At 52.6% G+C, this 17707-nt stretch overlaps 2 protein-coding genes across 3 annotated transcripts in view; one reads left to right on the top strand and one right to left on the bottom strand.

Moving 5' to 3' along the window:
• Positions 1-17707, bottom strand: part of LOC148042368 (dehydrogenase/reductase SDR family member 13-like) — a 48653-nt gene that overhangs the window by 5872 nt on the left and 25074 nt on the right. The window contains exons 1-4 of one of the 2 annotated variants that reach the window (XM_087702862.1): positions 9273-9429; positions 7154-7272; positions 3339-3462; positions 1497-1808 (exon numbers count right to left, since the gene is read on the bottom strand). In XM_087702862.1, the coding sequence (XP_087558988.1) occupies positions 1497-1808; positions 3339-3462; positions 7154-7272; positions 9273-9408 (691 nt within the window). In that variant the 5' untranslated portion in view covers positions 9409-9429. Of the gene's footprint in view, positions 1-1496; positions 1809-3338; positions 3463-7153; positions 7273-9272; positions 9430-17707 lie in introns of those variants that run through there. The other variant, XM_087702861.1, reaches the window with a different exon arrangement.
• On the top strand, positions 12509-17392 carry LOC148042370 (dehydrogenase/reductase SDR family member 13-like). The gene is made up of 3 exons (XM_087702864.1): positions 12509-12731; positions 13791-14102; positions 16892-17392. Exons 1-3 carry the CDS (start codon positions 12635-12637, stop codon positions 17149-17151), a joined length of 669 nt encoding a protein of 222 aa, XP_087558990.1. The 5' UTR covers positions 12509-12634; the 3' UTR covers positions 17152-17392.

Here is a 17707-nt window from a genome sequence, read left to right as displayed (position 1 = left end):
CACCTATGCTGCCCTTTGGCCGAGCCTGGCCGCTTGCTCTAGGAGGGTCTCCCCGCTCGTGCGCACCCCCCCGGCCCCGCCACAGATGGCCAGGGGGTTGCGAGAGAAGGAGGGGGAGGAGGGACGATGGGGGTCTTACTGCAGGAGTGAAGTGGCCCCGTACTTGCCTCCGTGCCACATTTTCACCCAAGGCAGCCCTCGACTCCCACCGCTTCAGGCTCTGAGCTTTCGGCCACGTCCTGTTCTTAGCGGAGAGGTGGGAGGGTGGAACTGGGTTCCACCACAAATGCGCGCACAACAAAAGCGCGCCTGACTAAACCGCAGTGACTAAAGCGCGGTGACAAAACCGCGTGATGAATGAGTGACTAATTAGCCCTAAAGCGCCCCGCCAAAAGCGCGCCAACAGAAGCGCGCTATAACGGAACCCTAAACCTAACCCTAAACCTAACCCTAAACCTAACCGTAAAACTTACCTGAAATTAAATCGCGCTTCTGTCGGCGCGCTGTTGTCGGCGCGCTGTTGTCGGCGCGCTTTTGACATCGCGGTTTTAGCGCCGCGGTGTTGTCGGCGCGCTTATGACGTTCGCGCTTTTGTCGGGTCACGTGGAATTGTGGCTCAGCATCCTAATGGGCTCCAGGAGGAGGAGGGGAACTCATCTCCCCCATTGGGAAGCGCGCTAAAGTTTATTGTGCCTCATATCAGAAGTGGGGGGGGGGAGAGACACATACCCATCCCCAAACACATACAGAGAGAGAGAGAGAGAGACAGACAGAAACATAGAGAGAGATACAGATGGGGGAAATAGAGAGATACAGACGGAGGGAGGGAGAGAGAGACAGAGAGGGAGATATGTCAAAAGGGCTTTGTGGCTCCCGGTCGGTGGTGGGTTCCGGTTACCATCCAGCGACACCTCCGGGAGCCTCCACGACGCTGCAGCTGCTCAGCAGAGCATCGTGCAGCCGCTGTACGCACTGTGCGCATGCGCGGTGGGCCCTCCGGAGCACTGTACCGGAATGGTACCCGGGCCGGTGCTCCAGGCAGGCTCCAGTATGCCCGTACTGGGGCGTGCTGCCTGCAACCCACCACGGCTCCCGGTATTTTTTAACAACGGGTTCTCTGCTGGGTAGGTGTAGCTAGGGGCCAGTCATCTGACGGGGTTGGAGTGAGTGACCTTGAGTTGTCCACTCCCACTCAGGGTTTGTGTTTTCTTTTCTGTGGGAAACAGGTCCAAATGGCTCTTTGAATGTTGAACGTTGCAGAGCCCTGATGTAGGGTCTCCTGCTTGAGCAGGAGGCTGGACTGTATGACCTCCAAAGGCCCTTCCCACACTAAGATTCTAGGATTCTGGACCTGGGATGGTGGGAGACGTTCTCCCTCCGCAGCTGAGCTTGGTGGAGGAAACTCCCAGGGTGGTCTGCAGAGGAGGTCGAGGGAGCACCCAGTGGGATACCGGGGGGCTCGATCTGGGGCGCCTTGGAGCCGGACTTCCACTTACCTGGATGAACCGCGTAGCAGGTGACATCGGTTCCTTCCAGTCGGTTGGCCAACTCTCTCACTTGGAGAATGTTGGCTAGTTTGCTGTTGGAGTACGAATACAGAGCTTTCCACATCCCTTCCACGGGCCTGTGGATGGTCCGAAAGTCGATCTTCCCCAAAACGTGGATACTGGAGACCACAGTTACAATCCTGCTCGGGGCGCAGCGCTTCAGCCGGTCGAGGAGCAGGTGGGTCAGCAGGAAGTGGGCCAAGTAGTTGACCTGGAAGGCCTGGTCAAAGCCATCGGCGGTTTGGCCACCCTGAAAGACCCCTGCCAGGAAAGTAAGCGGATTACATGCAGCCCTTGGCTTACAACGGGTCACTTCACAATCTAATGCAGTGTTTCTCAACCTTGGTAACTTGAAGATGTCCGGACTTCAACTCCCAGAATTCCCCAGCCAGCGAATGCTGGCTGGGGAACTCTGGGAGTTGAAGTCCGGACATCTTCAAGTTGACAAGGTTGAGAAACACTGTCCTAACCACTGCTGGGGAATTCTGGGAGTTGAAGTCCGGACATCTTCAAGTTGACAAGGTTGAGAAACACTGTCCTAACCACTGCTGGGGAATTCTGGGAGTTGAAGTCCGGACATCTTCAAGTTGACAAGGTTGAGAAACACTGTCCTAACCACTGCTGGGGAATTCTGGGAGTTGAAGTCCGGACATCTTACAAGTTGACAAGGTTGAGAAACACTGTCCTAACCACTGCTGGGGAATTCTGGGAGTTGAAGTCCAGACATCTTCAAGTGGCCAAGGTTGAGAAACACTGATCTAATGAAAGGTAACAACAAGCGGGTTCCAAACTTCCAGTGGCTCCCCCTTGTGGCCACATCACACGATTGCAACCTGGTGCTTGGCAACCAGTCTGACCTTGGAAACCTGGGAAATGACTCTGATTTATGGCATTTTTGTCAAAAAAAAAGGAATTTACTTGCAGTTTTCAACAAAAGCACCGGATAGTGAACAATCGGTTCACTTAACAATAGCCTCAAAAAAAGAATGTAAAATCGTGTTGGCCACGATTTTAGCACCATCAAAACTTACGACCATAATGGGCAGGCGCCATCATGGTCGTAAGTCGAGGACTGCATGTAAAGCATCCAGTTTGGCCTAGTGGTTAAGAAAATGGGAGGACATGAGTTCCTAATCCTGCCTTAAGCCATGAAAGCCAGCTGGGTGACTTTGAGCCACTAGGAGACAGGGAGTTCTAGTCCCGTCTTAGATATGAACTGAGTGACTTTGAACCAATCACTAGGAGACGGGGAGTTCTAGTCCCGCCTTAGGCATGATCTGAATGACTTTGAGCCAATCACTAGGAGACTGGGAGTTCTAGTCCCACCTTAGGCATGATCTGAGTGACTTTGAGCCAATCACTAGGAGACAGGGATTTCTACTCCCGCCTTAGATATGAACTGAGTGGTTTTGAACCAATCACTAGGAGACGGGGAATTCTAGTCCCGCCTTAGATATGATCTGAGTGACTTTGAGCCAATCACTAGGAGACAGGGATTTTTAGTCCCGCCTTAGGCACAAAAGCCAGCTGGTGACGTTGGGCCAGCCTCTCTCTCTCCCCAACCTCCCTCACAGGGTTGTTGTTTAGAGGGAAATAGGAGGGGGAAGGAGTGTTGGATCCGTTCACAAGTAACCTTGAGTTACTTGTAAAAATGATAATGAAGGCAGCATACAGAAAGCAAACAACTACAAATAGGAGGGAGACACTTCTCAAACGAACTGAAAATCCCGGAGACGGTAATCTTCCTCCCCCGGAGACCCTGGGGGGGGGGAGGGTCTGCTCTGCCCCCACCTGCGTTGTTGATGAGGATGTCCAGACGGGGCTCCGATTCTAAGAAGGTCTGCGCAAAAGCTCGCACGGAGTCCAGGCTGCCCAGATCCAGGATCATCAGGATCACCTCCGAGTTCCCACTTTCCTGGAAAAAGAGCGGAAGAAATCCTGAGCCTCGGGATCGAGTACGGCTTCAAAGGCGGATCCCGACTTACTCACCTTCCGCGTCGGCCTGCTCACCTCCCGTCAATCTCTTTGGGGTGCTGCGTAACAGGGGTCTCCAACACTAGGACTGCAGACGGTTACGGAGCCGTGGCCCGTTGGGGACTGGGCCGCCAAAGGGGCAGGCTAGTGCATGAAGCTTCGTTTGCACACGTACGGGATTTAGGATTAGAACTCTCGCCCGACCCCCGAAACCGCTGAAGACGCCACTGCCAGTCCAAGAAATCAAAAAGATTGGGGGGGAGGGGGCTAGCGTTGTAGTAAAACAATACAAGTTGTCCTTGATTTTTTGCTAACTATTTAGTGACCATTTGAAGTTACAAAGCCACTCGTAGCATTGTCCAGGGTCTCGTGATCAATATCTGAGATCCCCTCAAGAGGAGTCAGACCACCAAAGTCAATGGGGGAGGTGGATTCACTTAACAACCATGTGATTCACTTAACAACCGTGCCAAAAATGATTAATAAAATTGTATCTGATGCATGTCAGGTGTCAGGCCTACAGCGGTTCCTTTAAGAATCTTTGGCCTGCCACACTCTTGTTAAGGGGTGGGGGGGGGGAATTTAGCAAAGAGCAGAATGTGTTGTTTTCCAAATAAGAAATTCCTTCCTAGAAGCTCATCTTTTGTCTCCCAAACCTTCACACCTGACCGGAAGCTGTTAGGCCTAGACGCCAGCGTAGAAGAAGAGGATTGGACCATGGGATGGACTGTGGGTGTGGGGGGCAAGATCATGAGCTTTTAACTGGGTGGGATTCAGACGTAACTCCCAGAGTCGGAATCCCGTAGCACGATGCCAACATGCCTGCTTTATAAAATTGGAACTTTGAGCCTAGTTTTGGCTTCGGCTCTGATTTAATTTTACATGGTATTTGGAAAGATAACATCTGGTTTCCGAAAGATGCCCTAGCAGTTAGTTAGTTAGCAGTTAGACTTATATACCGCTTCATAGGGCTTTCAGCCCTCTCTAAGCGGTTTACAGAGTCAGCATATCGCCCGCGCAGTCTGGGTCCTCATTTCACCCACCTCGGAAGGATGGAAGGCTGAGTCAACCTTGAGCCGGTGAGATTAGAACCGCTGAACTGCAGATAACAGTCAGCTGAAGTGGCCTGCAGTACTGCACCCTAACCACTGCGCCACCTCGGCTCTAATTAATTCATGAGCCTCGAGCCAAGTTCCAAAAGAAAACCGGTTTTTTTATTAGGAACGCCATTTCGGCAATACCCCATTGCAGTCAGATCTGACCTCATTTAAATTATGGCTGAACTTTGTCCCTGTTTCTTCCCTCCCCTCAGTCTGTGTCATAAATCACATTCTCCAATGAGGTGCACCCCTCCCAAGCCTGCTGTAGTAATCTGAGAAACGACTCTAGCCGAAAGTATGTGTCGAATGCCCCCCCCCGTTTCCTCACCATAGCACAGTGTTTCTCAACCTTGAGGACTTCAACTTGCCAAGGTTGAGAAACACTGCCATAGCATCTTATAACAGACATGCAAATACTTTATGAGTTGAAAATGTTTTAGTTTAGTTTAGTTTATTATTTATAGGCCGCCCTTTTCCCTGAGGGGACTCAGGGCAGCTTACAGTTTGCGGGGAGGGGAATACAAGACAAGACATGAGACAATACATAAGTAAAAATAGAACACAACATTCATTCATCATTCGGGTGGGGACGGATTATAATCTTTATCCCCAGGCCTGACGGGATAGCCAGGTCTTGAGGGCTGTGCGGAAGGTCTGGACGGTGGTGAGGGTACGAATCTCCACGGGGAGATCGTTCCAAAGGGTCGGAGCTACTACTGAAAAGGCTCTCCTCCACGTAGTTGCCAGTCGACACTGACTGGCGGATGGAACTCGGAGGAGGCCTAATCTGTGCGATCTAATAGGTCGTAGGGAGGTAATTGGCAGGAGGCGGTCTCTCAAGTACGCAGATCCACTGCCATGAAGGGCTTTATGGGTGGTAAGTAGCACCTTGAAGCGCACCCGGAGATCAACAGGTAGCCAGCGCAGCTCACGGAGGATAGGTGTTATGTGGGCGAACTGCGGTGCGCCCACAATCACTCGCGCAGCCGCATTCTGGACTAGCTGAAGTCGCCGGATGCTCTTCAAGGGCAGCCCCATGTAGAGCACGTTGCAGTATTCCAGCCTAGAAGTCACAAGGGCCCGAGTGACCGTTGTGAGAGCCTCCCGGTTCAGGTAGGGTCGCAACTGGCGCACCAGGCGAACCTGGGCAAATGCCCCCCTGGTCACAGCCGACAGGTGGTGGTCAAAGGTCAGCTGTGGGTCCAGGAGGACTCCCAAGTTGCGAACCCTGTCTGAGGGGTATAAAGTTTGGCCCCCCAGCCTGAGTGATGGAACACTAGCCAAATTATTGGGAGGGAAACACAACAGCCACTTGGTCTTCTTCGGGTTGAGTACCAGTTTGTTAGCTCTCATCCAGTCCCTAACGGCTTTGAGACCCCGGTTCATCACGTCCACCGCTTCATTGAGTTGGCACGGGGCGGACAGATACAGCTGAGTATCGTCCGCGTATTGGTGGTATGCACTTAACAAGTGTCTTATTTAGCAATGGGAATTCAAGCTTCAACTGTAGTCACAAGTAGAGGACTGCCTGGATATAGCCGCCAATCTTCTAATCAACTCAAGGCAGCTCTCAATCAAAAGTTAAATCAACGTAAAAACCATAATAAAACTATAAAACTGGAAAAAATGCTTGCAAAGGTATTGGTGACCTTAAGGCCAACTTCGGAGGGGATCTGCAGTGGGAGAACAGGACGGTGATGGATCTCTGTAGGTGTGCATTGTGAAGATACTACAGGTAGTCCTCGACTTACAACTGCAATCAAGAGCAAAATTTCTTAAACGAGTCTTGTGCCCCCCCCCATTTTACGACCTTTCTTGCAGCAGTTGTTAAGTGGGTCGCTGCATTTGTTAAGTTCATTGTAAGGTGAATTGTGAGTTTACTTGTCAAAAGATTGCAAAAGGGGAATCACATGACCCAGGACACTGTGACCGTCATAAATATGAGTCAGTTGTCAAGCGCCTGGATTTTGATCACGTGACCTCAGAGATGCTGCAGAGATTGTAAGGGTGAAAAATGGTCCTGTCACTTTTATCAGTGCCGTTGTAACTTTGAACAGTTGTGCGTCAAGGATTACCCGTGTGACGTCTGTTCTATTGTGACTCCATGGTGTGATACAGGGGTGTGAAATTCAGCAGGTTCTGGAGAACCGGTAGCAGAAAGTTTGAGTAGTTTGGAGAACCGGCAAATGCCACCTTTGGCTGGCCCCAGAGTGGGGAGGGAAGGGGGATTTTGCAGTGTCCTCCCCCTGCCACACCCACAGAACCGGTAGTAGAAAAAAATTGAATCTCACCACTGGCGCGATATTATAGCGCTTTTATCATGGTTTTATCGTAACTTAATATTTCCTCTTCATCTATTGTACTGTCCACCTATTTGTTATTCATGTATTTGTGGATGCCTTATTTAAACATACATTTGTCTTTGTGCATATAGTGTGTTTTATCCGTGTTGTGTATCGGAGATCGCACAATCTCTTTAGATGCAAACACCTGGATGCAGAAGAAATCGGAGGAACGGAGAAAACCGCTTACTCGTCTGATGTCGTACATGGCGGATTCTCCTCTCGCTCTGTCGCGGCATGCCAGAATGACGCGGGCCCCTCTCCGGGCCAGATCCACCGCTGTGGCCTTCCCGATCCCAGTATTTCCACCTGGGAAAGGGCAGAGAAAGGACTCACCGAGATCGCCCAGCAGGAGGAGGCCTGCATTTTTTTGTGCCTGCAGTTTTTGTGATGTTACACAATGAAGCATTTGTTTGGCAATATTTCTCAACCTTGGAAACTTTAACATGGGAGGATTTCAACTCCAGGAATTGAACTCAGGGTCACCTGAGTGGTGCAATTGGAGGTATGGAGCCTTCTTGGAACGGCTGAAAGGGTGTGTTGTAAAAGGCTCCCACGCCCATTTTGCACCACTCAGGTGACCTCAAGGGCACAGGGGAAATTCCAGGTGCTTTTAACTGCCCTCTAAAACAGGGGTGTCAAACAGGATTTCATTGAAGGCCGCAACAGGGTTATCTTTGATCAAGGGGGTGGGGGGTGGGGGTGGCCAGGGGGCGTGGCTAGCTCGATGTCAGTCACGGAGGCTTCATTTTCAGCCTGCTGCAGCCCTCTGCCAGGAAAAACTGGAGCTCGGGGAGGTGGCGCAGTGGTTAGAGTGCAGCACTGCAGGCCACTTCAGCTGACTGTTATTTGCAGTTCAGCGGTTCAAATCTCAAGGTTGACTCAGCCTTCCATCCTTCCGAGGTGGGTGAAATGAGGACCCGGATTGTTGTTGGGGGCGATATGCTGACTCTGTAAACCGCTTAGAGGGGGCTGAACGCCCTATGAAGCGGTATAGAAGTCTAACTGCTATTGCTATTGCGCACGGCCTTCCCCGGCTCCATTTTTGCTGGCAGAGGCATTGTGGGCCGGTCCTTCGCTGTTTGCAGGGTGGGCCTGTGGGCCACATCTAAGCACCCCATGGGGCTTGAGTTTGACACCTTTGCTCTAAAACAGGGCTCCCCAAACTTGGGCTCTTTAAGACTTGTGGACTTCAACTCCCAGAATTCTCCAGGCTGGCTGGAGTCCACAAGTCTTAAAGTGCCCAAGTTTGGGGAGCCCTGCTGTAAAATAATGCAACTGACCCGATGTCTGCAAGGAATATAATATATATCCTTCCCAAGAGCAGAACAGGAGAGTTGGAAGGGACCTTGTAGGTCATCTAGTCCAACCCCCCAAGTAGGAGACCCCACTCCATTTCTGACAGGTGGCAGTCCAGTCAGAGCCGAAGAAGCTTCTTGGGGGGAGAAGCGAAACATCTTCAGAGCAAAATCAGAAAGTCCAGCTGCCTCTTGGGGGGGAAAAAAGCACCTTCGGGGCCTTCCTTTACTTCTCTTTTGAGGAAGGCAGGAAGGAAACCGCGGAGCCTCGTGGCGCAATCCAGAAAATCAACCCTGCCACTTTGGCTTCCGTTGCAATCCGCTCCTCTCCGGCCCTCAGAAACCACCAGATTTGATCGCAGCGATTCATGCTGGCAAGGAAGCGAAGCGGGCTCGTCCCTCCGAGGCTCCCCCTGGCCGGTCCAAGCGCGGGTCTCCGGCAGCCCAGCCCTCCTTTCCCCCCCTGCGCTTCCGCACCCCTTCCTTCTTTCTTTCTTTCTTTCTTCCTTCCTTCCTTCCTTCCTTCCTCCCTCCCTCCCTCCCTCCCTCGCTGGCTGAGGTCCGAGGAAGCCCCGGGGAACAGCTGGCTTCTGCGGAGCCTCCTGGCTCAGTCCTGACCCGCTTTGTCCCCCGAGGGGCTTTTTCCGGCCGGACTTTCTCGGTTGCGCCTGAAGCGCCTTCGGCTCAAGCTGGACCGGGATGGGGCAGAACCTCCGCGGAGAAACCTGGGTTGGGGTCGCCTTTCCACCCGCGTCTCCCTGGGACCTTCGCGCTGCGCTTTTGCTCCGGGACTTTGATCTGCGCGGAGACCCTGAGGTGGGAGGGGGGCTTATGGAAGGGAGGATGAGAGAGAGAGAGAGAAAGAAAAAGAGAGGGAGAGAAAGGAGGAAAGGAAGGAAGGAAGGAAGGAAGGAAGGAAGGAAGAAAGAAAGAAAGAAAGAAAGAAAGAAAGAAAGAAAGAAAGAAAGAAAGAAAAGGAGAGAGGCAATGCCCCCAACTCCCCCAGCTGACCTGTGATGATCACCGTTTTGCCCCGCAGGCTGACCGTGTTCCGACACCGGGTGGCCACCACGAAGTTGTAGTAAAGCAGCGCGTAGAGACCCAGCAGCAACGCTGCGCCCACCCCCAGCGCCCCCGCTGCCTCCATGTCCCGATCCCTGCCCGGCCTCGCCAGCTGACCCCGCGGACCGCCTGCGCTTGCTTCCTTTTCCCTGGGACGGCCCCTGCCCCGCCCCCGCGTGGGGCAGCCTCGATCACACGCAGCGCTGCCACCCTCTCGCCCCCCCTCCTGGCTGACAAGGAAGGAAAGAGGGAGGGAGAGAAAGGGAAGGAAGGAAGGAAGGAAGGAAGGAAGGAAAGAAAGAAAGAGGGAGGGAGGAGATGGGAAGGAGAAGGAGGGAAGCAGTGAAGGAGGAAGGTAGATAGGCAAGAAGGGAGGGAGGGTGGGAGGAAGGAAGGAAGGAAGGAAAGAAAGAAGGAAAGAAAGAAAGAGGGTGGGAAGGAGATGGGAAGGAGAAGGAGGGAGGCAGTGAAGGAGGAAGGTGGATAGGTAAGAAGGGAGGGAGGGAGGGAAGGGAAGAGAAAGGAAGGAAGGAAGGAAAGAGGGAGAGGGAGGGAGATGGGAAGGAGAAGGAAGGAAGCAGTGAAGGAAGGAAGGTAGGTAAGAAGGGAGGGAGGGAGGGAAGGGAAGAGAAAGGAAGGAAGGAAGGAAGGAAAGAAGGGAGGGAGGAGATGGGAAGGAGAAGGAAGGAAGCAGTGAAGGAAGGAAGGTAGGTAAGAAGGGAGGATGGGAGGAAGGAAGGAAGGAAGGAAGGAAGGAAGGAAGGAAAGAAAGAAAGAGGGTGGGAAGGAGATGGGAAGGAGAAGGAGGGAGGCAGTGAAGGAGGAAGGTGGATAGGTAAGAAGGGAGGGAGGGAGGGAAGGGAAGAGAAAGGAAGGAAGGAAGGGGCAAATACAATAAATAGTTGGAAGCTGGTTTCAGGGACTTACACTTGGCCCCCAGCAACCCTGCTGTCCTCTTGCCCTCCCCTTGCCCCCTCCTCCTGGCCTCTCCTGGTGGTCTCCCATCCTATCCCTGAGGATGCCTTGTTCGCAATGCCTGGTCTCCTCGCATGCAGAGGGAGGGGGCCTCCCTCCACCCCCCTCCCTCTGCCTTCTGTTGCCCCATGTCCCTTGGCTCTGTGCCCAGCCCCTAAGGCCAGGGGTGGGCAGGGGGCCAACATTGGGCCAGGGGTGGTGCGGGGACCTCCAAGCAGCCCCTCCCTTGAGAGGGGGGCGCCGTATTCAAAGGGCGCCCGACCGAAACCTCTTTGTAATCACCACGGCTCCAGATCCTGCATCTATGGAAGCCTGAGGTGGCTGGGCGATCAATGGGGCAACCTTAACAGGGTTCCAGACTTCACAATTGTCGACAAGAAAGACGGAAACTCTGGATGGGGGGCGTGGCCGTCCGTGGAAGAGGAGAGAAGGAACTGGGGGAGATCACAAAACACACACGCATCTGTGAACAGGAACAGAACCTGGATTGAGAATTGAGCCAGGTCTCACCTGAACTGCTCCTGTACATTTTTCTCACCCGAGGTGGCGCAGTGGTTAAATGCAGCACTGCAGGCTACTTCAGCTGACTGCTATCTGCAGTTCGGCGGTTCAAATCTCACCGGCTCAGGGTTGACTCAGCCTTCCATCCTTCCGAGGTGGGTTAAATGAGAACCCAGACTGTGGGGGCGATATGCTGACTCTGTAAACCACTTAGAGAGCGTTGAAAGCCCTATGAAGCGGTATATAAGTCTAACTGCTTATTGCTATTTCGCTCCATAGAAGCCCTGAGTTCAAGTCTGTTGAACTCCTTCTTGGGCCGATCTTCTGAAGAGTTGGCTATTAGCTCCAGCTTGGTCTCATCCTTGTCTTACAACCCTCCATTTAGTGACCATTCGAAGTTACAACAGCATTGAAACAAGTGGCTTACATTACAACCAGTCCTCACGGTTACAACCGTCGTCGCATCCCCGTGGTCACATGATCAGAATTTGGGCACTTGGCAACCAGTATGGATTTATGACAGTTGCCCTGTCCTGGGGTCCCGTGAATGCCATTTGCGACCTTCCGACAAACAAAGTCAATGGGGAAAACTGGGTTCGCTTAACGACGGGGCGATTCACTTAGCAACCGTGGCAAAAAGAAGGACATAAAAACAGATCCACTTAACCACTGCCTTGCTTAGCCGTAGAAATTCTGGTCTCAATTGTGGCCGTAACTCGAGGACTACCTGTAGCGTCAAAGCCACCGCCGGGAAGGAAGGCCACAACCTCTTTTATTGAAGGGTCTCTTTGCCCTCTGGGGCCGTTGGGGTTGGGGGGGGGGTAGCATCTTTAGCAGCCTTCCCTCAATGGGGGAGGCTGAATCTCCTTCGGGAGGTGTGGGGGGGAGGTTCCCGTGTGGGAGTAAAATGGGGAAGATTCCGGGGTGGGGGGGGAGGGGTCCATTCCAGAGGAGGAAGAGGCAACTTAGTGTAGATATTATACGTAAGGAGAAAGACTCAAGATGGCTCATCCCTTGTAATTGGCAGATAATATGAGCCTCAGAGACGGTAATCTACTTTGATTCGGCAAGATTCCGTTTCAAGGTATTGAACTATCAAGGAATCTCCTTGGCAGAATCACTGTGTGCCATTCTTTGTTCTCAGGTCCTGACAATTCCCGATTCATCTCTGTGCCCTGCTCTATACAGGTAGTCCTCGACTTACAACCACAATTAAGCTCAAAATTTCCGTTGCTAAGCAAGACAGTTGTTAAGTGTTAAGCCTGACACCTGACATGCATCGGATACAATTTTATTAATCATTTTTGGCACGGTTGTTAAGTGAATCACATGGTTGTTAAGTGAATCCACCTCCCCCATTGACTTTGCTTGTCTGGCTCCTCTTGAGGGGATCTCAGATATTGATCACGTGACCCTGGACAATGCTACGAGTGGCATTGTAACTTCAAATGGTCACTAAATGGTTAGCAAAAAACCGAGGACAACTTGTATTTTTTTACTATAACGCTAGCCCCCTCCCCCCCCGCGAATCTTTTTGATTTCTTGGACTGGCGGTGACGGTGGGGGCGAGAGTTCTAATCCTAAATCCCGTACGTGTGCAAGCGAAGCTTCATGCACTAGCCTGCCCCTTTGGCGGCCCCAGTCCCCAACGGGCCACGGCTCCGTAACCGTCTGCAGTCCTAGTGTTGGAGCACCCAGAGAGATTGCCGGGAGGTGAGCAGGCCGACGCGGAAGGTGAGTCAGTCGGGATCCGCCTTTGAAGCCGTACTCGATCCCGAGGCTCAGGATTCCTTCCGCTCCTTTTCCAGGAAAGTGGGAACTCGGAGGTGATCCTGATGATCCTGGATCTGGGCAGCCTGGACTCCGTGCGAGCTTTTGCGCAGACCTTCTTAGAATCGGAGCCCCGTCTGGACATCCTCATCAACAACGCAGGTGGGGGCAGAGCAGACCCTCCCCCCCCCCCCCGGGTCTCCGGGGGAGGAAGATTACCGTCTCCGGGATTTTCAGTTCCTTTGAGAAATGTTTCTCTCCTATTCGTAGTTGTTTACTTTCCGTATGCCGCCTTCATTATCATTTTTACAAGTAACTCAAGGTTACTTGTGAACGGATCCAACACTCCTTCCCCCTCCTATTTCCCTCTAAACAACAACCCTGTGAGGGAGGTTGGGGAGAGAGAGAGGCTGGCCCAACGTCACCAGCTGGCTTTTGTGCCTAAGGCGGGACTAGAACTCCCCGTCTCCTAGTGGCTCAAAGCCACCCAGCTGGCTTTCATGGCTTAAGGCAGGATTGGGGACTCATGTCCCCCCATTTTCTACGCTTAACCACTAGGCCAAACTGACTTAACTGACTATTGTCTTAACCACTAGACCAAACTGGATGCTTTACATGCAGTCCTCGACTTACGACCATGATGGAGCCTGCCCATTATGGTCGTAAGTTGTGATGGTGCTAAATCCCGTCACCCGTGTGGCCAACACGATTTTACATTCTTTTTTTGAGGCTATTGTTAAGCGAACCAATTGTTCACTATCGGGTGTTTTTGTTGAAAACTGCAAGTAAATTCCTTTTTTTTGACAAAAATGCCATAAATCACAGTCATTTCCCAGGTTTCCAAGGTCGAACTGGTTGCCAAGCACCAGGTTGCAATCGTGTGATGTGGCCACAAGGGGGAGCCACTGGAAGTTTGGAACCCGCTTGTTGTTACCTTTCATTAGATCAGTGTTTCTCAACCTTGGTAACTTGAAGATGTCCGGACTTCAACTCCCAGAATTCCCCAGCCAGCGAATGCTGGCTGGGGAACTCTGGGAATTGAAGTCCGGACATCTTCAAGTTGACAAGGTTGAGAAACACTGTCCTAACCACTGCTGGGGAATTCTGGGAGTTGAAGTCCGGACATCTTCAAGTTACCAAGGTTGAGAAACACTGCATTAGATTGTGAAGTGACCCGTTGTAAGCCAAGGGCTGCATGTAATCCGCTTACTTTTCTGGCAGGGGTCTTTCAGGGTGGCCAAACCGCCGATGGCTTTGACCAGGCCTTCCAGGTCAACCACTTGGCCCACTTCCTGCTGACCCACCTGCTCCTCGACCGGCTGAAGCGCTGCGCCCCGAGCAGGATCGTAACTGTGGTCTCCAGTATCCATGTTTTGGGGAAGATCGACTTTCGGACCATCCACAGGCCGGTGGAAGGGATGTGGAAAGCTCTCCATTCGTACTCCAACAGCAAACTAGCCAACGTTCTCCAAGTGAGAGAGTTGGCCAACCGACTGCAAGGAACCGACGTCACCTGCTACGCGGTTCATCCAGGTAAGTGGAAGTCCGGCTCCAAGGCGCCCCAGATCGAGCCCCCCGGTATCCCACTGGGTGCTCCCTCGACCTCCTATGCAGACCACTCAGGGAGTTTCCTCCACCAATAGCAATAGCAATAGCAGTTAGACTTATATACCGCTTCATAGGGCTTTCAGCCCTCCCTAAGCGGTTTACAGAGTCAGCATATTTCCCCCAACAACAATCCGGGTCCTCATTTTACCCACCTCGGAAGGATGGAAGGCTGAGTCAACCTTGAGCCAGTGAGATTTGAACAGCCGAACTGCTGAACTGCAGTCAGCTGAAGTAGCCTGCAGTGCTGCATTTAACCACTGCGCCACCCAGGCTCAGCTGCGGAGGGAGAACGTCTCCCACCATCCCAGGTCCCGAATCCTAGAATCTTAGTGTGGGAAGGGCCTTTGGAGGTCATACAGGAGACCCTACATCAGGGCTCTGCAACGTTCAACATTCAAAGCCATTTGGACCTGTTTCCCCCAGAAAATAAAACACAAAACCTGTGTGGGAGTGGACAACTCAAGGTCACTCACTCCAACCCAGTCAGATGACTGGGGTTCCACCACAAATGCGCGAATGACAAAAGCACGCCTGATTAAACCGCGCCGACCAAACCGCGCGATGAAGGAGCGACGAATGAGCCCTGAAGCGCTCCGACAGAAGCGCCCTGTAACCTAACCCTTAACCTAACCCTAACCCTAACCCTAACCCTAAACCTTACCTTAACTTAAATCGCGCTTCTGTCGGCGCGCTGTTGTCGGCGCGCTGTTGTCGATGCGCTTTTGACATCGCGGTTTTAGCCCCGCGGTTTTGTCGGCGTGCTTATGACATTCACGCTTTTGTCGGGTCACGGATGACTGGCCCCTAGCTACGCCTACCCAGCAGAGAACCCGTTGTTAAAAAATAGCGGGAGCCGTGGTGGGTTGCAGGCAGCACGCCCCAGTACGGGCATACTGGACCCTGCCCGGAGCACTGGGTACCATTCCGGTACAGTGCTCCGGAGGGCCCACCCGCGCTCCTTACCTGTCTTTAAAGTCTTCCGTGCATGCGCACAGTGCGTACAGTGGCTGCATGATGCTCCGCTGAGCAGCTGCAGCGTCGCGGAAGCTCACGGAGGTGTCGCTGGATGGTAACCGGAACCCACCACCGACCGGGAGCCACAAAACCCCTTTGACATATCTCCCTCTCTGTCTCTCTCTCCCTCCCTCCGTCTGTATCTCTCTATCTCCCCCATCTGTATCTCTCTTTATGTTTCTGTCTCTCTCTCCCTCTCTCTGTATGTGTTTGGGGATGGGGATGTGTCTCTCCCCCCCCCACTTCTGATATGAGGCACAGTAAACTTTAGCGCGCTTCCCAATGGGGGAGATGAGTTCCCCTCCTCCTCCTGGAGCCCATTCCACCTTCCCGCCTCTCCGCTAACAACAGGACGTGGCCGAAAGCTCGGAGCCTGAAGCGGCGGGAGGGCTGCCTTGGGTGCAAATATGGCACGGAGGCAAGTACGGGGCCACTTCACTCCTGCAGTAAGACCCCAGCGTCCCTCCTCCCCCTCCTTCTCTTGCAACCCCCTGGCCATCTGTGGCGGGGCCGGGGGGGTGCGCACGTGCGGGGAGACCCTCCTAGAGCAAGCGGCCGGGCTCGGCCAAAGGGCAGCATAGGTGGAAGCAAGGTGGCCAGCCGCTCGCTTGAGAAGGGTCTCTCCGCTCGTGCACACACACACACCCCGGCCCCGCCACAGATGGCCAGGGGGTCATGAGGGGGGGGAGGGTTGCCTGAAGGGAAGCCTCCTCCACGGCTCGCAGTTGTTCCTCACCCAGCCCTGATTCCCCAAAAGTTGCCAAGAACAAAGAGAAGGACTAGTGAAGAGGCCCAAGGAGAGCTCGCTGGCTTTCAGAGAGAGAGAGAGAGAGAGAGAGAGAGAGAGAGGGAGGGAGGGAGGGAGAAAGAGAGAGAGACAGAGAGAGACAGAGAGACAGAGACAGAGAGAGATAGAGAGACAGAGACAGAGAGAGAGAGACAGAGAGAGAGAGACAGAGAGAGAGAGACAGAGAGAGACAGAGAGAGAGAGAGAGACAGAGAGAGACAGAGAGAGACAGAGACAGAGAGAGATAGAGAGACAGAGACAGAGAGAGAGACAGAGAGAGAGAGACAGAGACAGAGAGACAGAGAGAGACAGAGAGAGAGAGAGAGACAGAGAGAGACAGAGAGAGACAGAGACAGAGAGAGAGACAGAGACAGAGAGAGAGAGACAGAGAGACACAGAGAGAGAGAGAGACAGAGAGAGAGAGAGAGAGAGAGAGAGAAAGAAAGAGAGAGAGAAGAAAAACACACACAAACGGGGGGGGTCAGCCCCCTTTTCCTGCTGCCCTGAGCTTCTACCTATATACAACTGCCTGTATTAGCCACTTAATTCCAATGGATTCATGTGTGTGACAACACACACAAACACACAAACACTATTTTAGCCAACTCGGGAAACAGACAAACCATCATTAAGTAATATTATTTATTTGAACCTATTAGCCATCCAACGACCGTGGATTCAGGTGTGCAATGCAGAACACAGGCACACAAACACACACACACACAAACACACACACACACACCTTTTGCATCATGGCCCGCTCACTTCAGCATTGGGTCTTCCGAAAATTATTTAAAGTGGGCAACGGGTGTTGTTCATGCGTGATTTCCTCCTCCTCCCTCTGGGTCACCCTGGAAGGTGCTCCCTTCCATCCTGGGGGCCCTTCACACAACCAACTCTCTTTTGCTTTCAGGAGGTGTTAGGACCGAAATCGGCCGCTCTTTTCCAACGTGGTCATCTCGGTTGCTTTGGTTCATGACACTCTTCAGCCGAGATTGCCAGGCAGGCGCCCAGACCTCCATTTACTGCGCCACCGAGGAGGGCATCGAGGGGCTGAGCGGGAGGTATTTCGAGGACTGCCGGCCGAAGGTGCCCTGGCCACAGGCCTGCGATGACCAGCTGGCCAAGAAGCTCTGGGAATTCAGCGAGAGGCTGCTGGGACTGACCGCTTAAGACGGGACAGAGTTGGAGTTTGGGGCAACTGAAAGCAGGTGTCCGATTAAACTGGGGGATCAAACTGCAGGGAATCCGGAAACTTCCCAGAGGTTGTGTTTGAGGTGGAAATTCAAGGGTTGAATTTCTAAGAAGTTCAAAAATTAGAAAGCATTGTGTGGCCCAGTGTTGCCCAAAGACTCTCATTTGTGACTTATTATTTTTGGTGAATAAAGGCTGTTCCTGACCTGTTTTAAAAGGGGGGTGTGTTTTACTTGTGGATCAATCCTTTCTCATCATCAGAACATGGACTTGCTTAACAAACGAAATGCTGGGCTCATTTGTCGTAAACTGAGGACTTCCTGTATAGGTAGAGGAGGGCATGGAGATGAATCAGGAAATGCCAAGATCCAAAAACAGAGAGTGGCAGGTAGTGAGTGAATCTCTGCCAAAGAGATTCCTGGACTCTTCAATACCTAGAGTTAGAATCTTGCCAGGTCAAAGCAGTTTACTATCTCATTGTCAGCTTCTGCTTTACTGTCGCTTCAGCTGCCATGAAACGGGGGGGGGGAGGGCA

This window comes from Thamnophis sirtalis, unplaced genomic scaffold (assembly GCF_051295495.1).
Source record: "Thamnophis sirtalis isolate CommonGarterSnake01/CBP01778 unplaced genomic scaffold, rThaSir2_p1.2 scaffold_17, whole genome shotgun sequence".
In the NCBI taxonomy this organism is placed as follows: Eukaryota; Metazoa; Chordata; class Lepidosauria; order Squamata; family Natricidae; genus Thamnophis; species Thamnophis sirtalis.
Note: the sequence above shows the minus strand (reverse complement) of the source record. Positions and strands in the feature narration are given on the sequence as shown.